The 7,500-nt window shown below is 43.3% G+C and overlaps 1 protein-coding gene across 1 annotated transcript in view; it reads right to left on the bottom strand.

Annotated features, from left to right (window-relative positions):
• The window catches only part of LOC143292130 (cyclin-dependent kinase 14-like), a 75,854-nt gene that overhangs the window by 18,588 nt on the left and 49,766 nt on the right, over window positions 1-7,500 (bottom strand). Inside the window, exons 3-4 of the mRNA XM_076602319.1 lie at window positions 3,559-3,608; window positions 657-1,023 (exon numbers count right to left, since the gene is read on the bottom strand). Of these exons, the coding sequence (XP_076458434.1) occupies window positions 657-1,023; window positions 3,559-3,608 (417 nt within the window). The remainder of the gene's footprint in view (window positions 1-656; window positions 1,024-3,558; window positions 3,609-7,500) is intronic.

The following is a 7,500-nucleotide window of genomic DNA, read 5'->3' as shown; positions in this document are numbered from 1 at the left end:
GGTTTCATAGAAGCAACAAACTTAACTCCCTCTACCCCACAGATACATGCCTGCTACACAACTCCCCTTGACCAGCACTACGTGAGACCACTGCAGTTAAAAAAATTAAAAAAAGTACAGCTGTTCACCAAAAACAGCAAAAAAATCACATGGAGAATTGTTGATTTAACTCTTTCCATATGAACGGCGAAAGAGACGACGTTAACAGCGTTTCACCCCAATTACCATCATCAAAATATTGCAAGCGGAAGGCTCTTATACTGAATACGTGAATGTTGACAAAGAATACCACAATTCTGATGATGGAAACTAAAGGTTGGGTCATTCGGACACCCACTGGACATCCGAGGGGTCTGTGTAGAGGAGAAGAGAAGACTGGCCGTACTGAGTGAGTTAATCGTTCAAGCAAAGCTTCGCTTTCATGCTTCCAGAATCCACAAATGGCTCAGTTTAGAATGTGAACTGTACCAAGCAAGAATAGACAAAACTGGCATAGTGTACTGATTCGAGAATACTCCTACTTGGTCCACAGGGGAAGTAACCATGGTACGAGTTAACTCGTACCTGGAGTAGAATGAGTTAACCAGCGAGCAAAAAAAACAAAACAAAAAAAACAAAAAAAAAACCGGCAAGAAGACATGACGTGACCCACATACCCAAAGACCTGTGCACAACGGCGGAGGGGGCTTGCGGGAAACCATACTCCAGGCTATGAGGGGCTCCCCCACCTACTCCCAGCCCCGCCCCGCAGTCGGAATGATAGCTGGCACTGGCACTGGCGCTGGCGCTGGCACTGTCGGAGTGGTAGCTCTGAGTGACGCTATCGGAGCAAGTGCTGTGGGTCAGGCTGTCGGACTGGTAGCTCTGGGAGACGGAGCCGATGTCGGAGTGGAAGCTGTGGGTCAGGCTGTCCGAGTGGCAGCCATTGTACAGGTGCCGGCCGTTGCTGGCCGGAACAATGTCCGGCACCGAGAAGCACTTGTCCTCCGCCGACATGCCGCCACCGAACGCTTGGGGAGGGTTCTGCAGTCATACGTACGTACATACATACATACATCCAGGGTGAGTGAGTGATAGGATGAATGAACAAATGAAGCAACGTCCACAGAGTGATAAGTGAATGAATAAAGCAGCATCCTCGGAATGAGTGAGTGATGGCATAAATAAACGAATGAAACAACATCCATGGGGGAAATGAGTGATGAAATAAATTAATAAATAAAGCAATGAAGCAGCATCCATCACGTGAGTGAGTGACAGGATAAATGAACAAATGAAGCAACATCCATGGGGGTAGTGAGTGAAGAAATAAATGAACAAGTGAAGCAATATCCTAAGGAGATGAATGAGTGATGAAATAAATCAACAAACGAAGCAACAACCCTGAAGTGGAGAGGTGGATGAAACAGATGAACGAATGAAGCAACATCCCTGGGGGAGAGTGAGTGATGGGATAAATGAATGAATGAAACTCACCTTTTCCCTCAGCAATAAGTTCAGTTGTGGCAGGCCCACAACTACATGCATGTATATGAATGTGTATTGTGTGTACGTGTGTTTATGTAAGTATGTGCCTGCCTATGTGTGTGTATGTGTTAGGGTAGCTGTTAGATACACAGGTATGTTAAAATGTATGTATGCAGTGTGTGCGTGCGTGCGTGCGTGCATGCGCGTGTGTGTGTGTGTGTGTGTGTGTGTGTGTGTGGTCACATTTTGGTGTGTGTATGTAACATAGATATAATGTTTTATGTTATCAAAAGCGTTTTTGTAAAGCACCTAGAGCAGATTTCTGGATAGTGTGCTATATAAGTATCCATTATTATTATTATTATGAAAGAAGCAACATCCTCAGGAGTGAGTGAGAGATGAAATGAATGAATGAATGAAGCAAGGCGGAGAGAGAGAGTAATGAGGTAAATGAATAAATGAAGGAACACCCACAAAGGAAACTGAGTGATGAATGAATGATCGAAGCAGCGTCCACTGGGTGAGTGAGGGACAGGATAAATGAATGAATAAAGCAACATCCATGAGAATAAAGCAACATCTTCAGGGGATGAATGAGTGATGAAATAAATGAACGAATGGAACAACATTCATGAGGGAGAGTGAGTAACGAGGTAGATGAACGAATGAAGCAACGTCCATGAGGGGTAGAGAGTGATGAAATAAATGAACGAATAAAGCAACATCTTCAGGGGATGAATGAGTGATGCAATAAATCAACGAACGGAACAACATCCATGGGAGTGAGTGAGTGATGAAATAAATGAACGAATGGAACATCTTCAGGGGGAGTGAGTGATGAAATAAACGGACAAATGAAACAACATCCACAGGAGAAAACGAGTGATGACACTGATGAATGAATGAGCAACAGATAAATGAATAAAGGAAGCAACATCCATGGGAGTGAACGAGTGATGAAATGAATGAATGAATGAATGAATGAATGAAACAACATCCACATGGGATGAATGAGTGATGAAATAAATGAATGAATAAAGCTACATCCACAGGAGGAAATGAGCGGTAAATGAATGAATGAAGCCACATCCATGCAGGGAGAGACAGTGAGTGACAAAATAAAATCGATGAATGACACTACATCCACAGGAGTGAGTGTGTGATGAAATAAATGAACGAATCTAGCAACGTCCACAGAGTGGAACTGAGTGATAAATGAACGGATGAAGCAACAACATCCGCGGGGGAAATGAGTGATGAAATAAACGAACAAATGAAACAATGATGCAACACCCTGGAGGGGGGGTGGGGGTGGGGGGGGCGGGGGGAAGGAGAGAGAGAGATGAAATAAATGAAGAAAAAAACGAATGAAGCAACATCCACAGAGGGAAACTGAGTGAAAAATGAGCGAACAGACAACAGGTTCCCTCCTCCCACAAAAGTGAATTCACACAGCTCCCTGACTGGACTGCAGTATCTAAAGGGTTTCCATTGTCCTTCCCCCCCCCCTACCCTCCTCCCCCCCCCCCCACCCACCCCCACCCCCACACACCCCCTTGATTAATCTTTGCAAAAGTTATTTTTCAAATAATGGAAAAAGTTGTTTTGTTGTTATTAACTGCACCTGTTTCCGCCCCACCAATATTTATTTTGTGCAATTATCTATCTATCTATCTAACATATCTAACACATAGACAGATAGACAGACATATCTAACATATAGACAGATAGACATATATAGATAGATAAATATAGATAGATATGTATGTATGCATATATTATGTATATAACTGTGCCTGCACAGTGTGTGTGTGTGTGTGTGTGTGTGTGTGTGTGTGTGTGTGTGTGTGTGTGTGTGTGTGTGTGTGTGTGTGTGTGTGTCTGTCTGTGTGTGTGTGTGTGTGTGTGTGTGTGTGTGTGTGTGTGTGTGTGTGTGTGTAAATTTCCTCCAGCCTGCCCTTCCTCCAAACCCCCTAAAAAAAAAAAAAAAACCAAAAAACAGATCTTACAAAAATAAATAAATAAATAAATAATAGAAAAAGTTTTCAAACGTTCTACTCATCATCACCACAATGAAATAATTACACTCACCCCTGTCTTCTCCTCATCCCCCTCATGTATGGTATCCTCCTTGCTCAGTGCTGCAAAACAATCAATCAATCAATCAATCAACCAATCAATCAAATCACTGTTATGTCCTCATAAAAATACGAGAAAATCTGTCGTGTGGGTGACAGGACATACACACAAACGTGTGTGTGTGTGTGTGTGTGTGTGTGTGTGTGTGTGTGTGTGTGTGTGTGTGTGTGTCTGTGTGTGTGTGTGTGTGTGTGTGTGTGTCTGTGTGTGTTAACACTTGAATATACCAGTTCCTTCTCTTTCTCATATAAACTCTCCAACTTCCTCACTCACTCCCTCAGACAAACAGACAGAAAGACAGACAGACAGACAGACAGATAGACTGACAGACAGACGGAGAGACCACACAGCAACAGTGAAAAACAAACGCACAACAACAAACAAACAAACAAACAAAAACAAAATAAAATAAAATAAAATAAAAATAAAAAACACCTGATGCAGAAACATTCAGCTCCAGGTGAGTATTTTTTTTTGTTTGTTTGTTTGTTTGTTTTTGTCTGGCATTGTTTGTTTTTTGTTTGTTTGCGTATTTGCTTGTTTTATTTTGTTTTGTTTTGTTTTGTTTTCTTTCTTTCTTTGACCATTTGTCTGCTTGTTTATTAATGTCTTTCTTTGTTTGTTTGTTTGACTGTTTGCTTGCTTGTTTTGCTGGTTTTGTGGATTTGTTTGCTTGCTTTGTTTGCCTGTCATAGCCTTGGGGGGGTGGGGGGATGCATCCATCAATGGTTAGACAGGATGGAGACGCTGGCCGTTACAATGAACCTCTGTCTGTCTGTCTGTCTGTGCCTCATGCACCCTGCACCATTAGGACTGTGGCCACAGACAGCGCTTCAGGCAATGCATGGGTTACTGGATGAGTTGAGGGAGAAGAATGAGAAGGGAACAACAACAACAACAACAACAACAACAACAAGCACGTGCTGATGGGGGGAAAGAGAAGGTGAAGGGCATGGGGAGGAAAAAAAAAGAAGGTAAAACGAAGATGGTTATAATATATATGATGACAGAGAAAAGTAGGTGAAAGGGGAAGAGCAGGATGCAAGATGTTCTTATAATTGAAAAAATTTAAAGTGTAACGACATAAAATTATAATTTCTGCACTATTGTGCAATGGCTTACACATATGGGTATTTGCAATACTCTCTCTTCCACCGAGTCTTGTATAACAAGGGAAAACTTCGCGATAGGCTGCCCGCGAGCGAGGATCGCCACCCGCGCAGTGCTGTAGGTCAAGTGACCAACGTCCAGCCTACGTCGTCAAGTGACCAACGTCCAGCCTACGTCGTTGGGCGCGCGACCTCCCAGCAATCCAAAATCTCCTCCTCTTCTTCTTCCCGTGCCCTACTGACCCACCCACCCCACTTCCCCTTGTTACCAAACAAACCATCATCTTCTGACGTCAGCAAAGCGCTACAAGAGCTGGCCCCCAACACCCCTCTTTCGGCAGGGAGACGCTTTGTGACGTCAATTCCAAACGCTAACCATCCTCCCCCCCCACCCCCCACTACCCCCAACGCTGCTCTGCCGCCAACACCACCACAACCACTCTTCCTCCTCCTATCTCACTCTCTTCATCACCGAATGCTTAGCATTATCAACACTGTTTAGGTAAATTATTCTTGACGCTAAGCAAACTTAGCAGCTGCTAAGTTCGCTCACAGCAAACGCTAAGAATGTTCTCCTAGGTCTGTTGGAATTGGCGTGGAGATTTGGGACACTTTTTTTTTCCTGAACGCAGACTGTTGGCGCCACAGAAAATAAATCATTTCATCATCATCATCTTCTTCTTCTTTTTCTTCTTTGTTATCATTATTATTATTACTCAAAGCCATCGTTTGCAATCAGACTTGCCCGTTCGCATTTACCCACAGGTACCCCTGCTATTTCAAACGTAGACATTACTGAAACTGAAACTATTATTATTACCATCATTATCATTATTAGCATTAGCAGTTGTAGTGGTGGTAGTTGTTGTTGTTGTAACCTTGCGTTGTGTAACCCAATGCCCAATACGCATTCGCACAATTCATGCGCTAATAAAACCACATTATCATGATAAACCATCCTCTCTCTCTCACACACACACACAGTCTGTACCACAGCCAAGGGAAACCTTGACAAAACAAACACGTTTTAAATTCACGTTCAGCAAAATATAAATACGTCTTAAGGCTGATTTTAAGTTCACGCTCAAGTCGGATTCTACGCTAACTAGATGACAGCTACCTCCAAAGGGGAACAGTCAAACTGAAACCACGTTGGATATAGGGAAGGTATGCCTAATTGCGAACGATCCTGTCGAAGTGACCAGCTCAACGTGTGTACTGTACTGATACCATGTCGTACGATAGTCAAACGTAGTTCTTTTGTCATTATTACCATTACTACTACCTTTTTTTTATATCATAATTATTATTTATTTATTTACTTATTTATTCATGTAAGCGTATCTATTATTTATTCACCTTTATTTTTCTTTTCTTTTTTTCTTTTTTTTTTTTTTTTTTCTCAAGGCCTGACTAAGCGTGTTGGGTTACGCTGCTGGTCAGGCATCTGCTTGGCAGATGTGGTGTAGCGTATATGGATTTGTCCGAACGCAGTGACGCCTCCTTGAGCTACTGAAACTGAAACTGAGTTCTTTTGTTTTTGAAGGCTTTCTCCGACTGGTTGCACTTGGAAATGTTCGTCTGCTCATTTTTTTTTTTCAATGTTTTGTCGACGTTTGAAATAGCAGGGGTACCTGTGGGTAAATGCCAGCGGGCAAGTCTGATTGCGAACGATGGCTTTGAGTACATATTGACAATTAACTCTTTCCATACGAACGGCGAAAGAGACGACGTTAACAGCGTTTCACCCCAATTACCATCATCAAAATATTGCAAGCGGAAGACTCTTATACTTAAGACGTGAATGTTGACAAAGAATACCACAATTCTGACGACGGAAGCTAAAGGTTGGGTCATTGAGACACCCACTGGACATCCGAGGGGTCTGTGTAGAGGAGAAGAGAGGACTGGCCGTACTGAGTGAGTTAAAGCAGAAGCAGGTCTTTAACTCATTAGACATATTATCCGAACATCCCAACAGACTCGTATAGTTGGTTTTGATCACACATGCACGCGGCAATACGTTTTCTTAAATTCTCCCAGCACTGGTAATGCGCATTCAACATATTCGATCGCATCAACTATTTTAAACTATGTCAAAGTTCAAGTTCTGCAACTTGCTTCCCTTGATTTTGGGATTTTGAGAGCACATGTGTAACCTTGGTCGGCAGCGGTGCGCGAAGAGAAGAAATAGCGCGGAAACAGCCAGAAATGGCGGGTGTTTGACTGGTTCTTCGAAATGGATATTCATTAAGGTGTTAGAAAAAGGTTGAAGCCGACGTTAAATTGTGAAATGCAACCGCTAGTTAAAAGAACGCTTCGAAGTGGGGCGGTATATAAATCGTTCGCTGTCCGCAAATAATTATCAATACCTACCCTACTGTCTTCATTTTATGCTTTGAAAGTTGCAAGAGCACTTGCGGATGAATACAGTAAGTTAGCCGACGAACTTCGAACCCAATACAAGGTGGCGGGAGGGTGGGTTGGGGATGGGAGAGGAGGAGGAGGTAGGGGGATGGAGGGAGACGCTGGAAGGGAGATAAACTATCTAACCGTTCTGTGGGCCTCGATCCGGGAGAAATCGATGACCACGGCAAAATTGCGTCCAAAAGCCTCTTTTCCCTTCCTGAGTGATAGGAAAAGCCGACTGGCGGCCTTCCGAAACACAGACACACCACGACAGGCGCTGGGATGGAAAGCTCTGGTGGTGGGGATTACGCGTCCTACTCAAGAAGCGTTCAGAGGAGAGCTGCTCTCATCTCTCTGAAGTGGAGTGGTGGTGGCC

This window comes from Babylonia areolata, chromosome 18 (genome assembly GCF_041734735.1).
Source record: "Babylonia areolata isolate BAREFJ2019XMU chromosome 18, ASM4173473v1, whole genome shotgun sequence".
Classification (NCBI taxonomy): domain Eukaryota; kingdom Metazoa; phylum Mollusca; class Gastropoda; order Neogastropoda; family Buccinidae; genus Babylonia; species Babylonia areolata.
The sequence above is the reverse complement of the archived record's forward strand: the minus strand, read 5'-3'. Positions and strand labels throughout refer to the sequence as shown.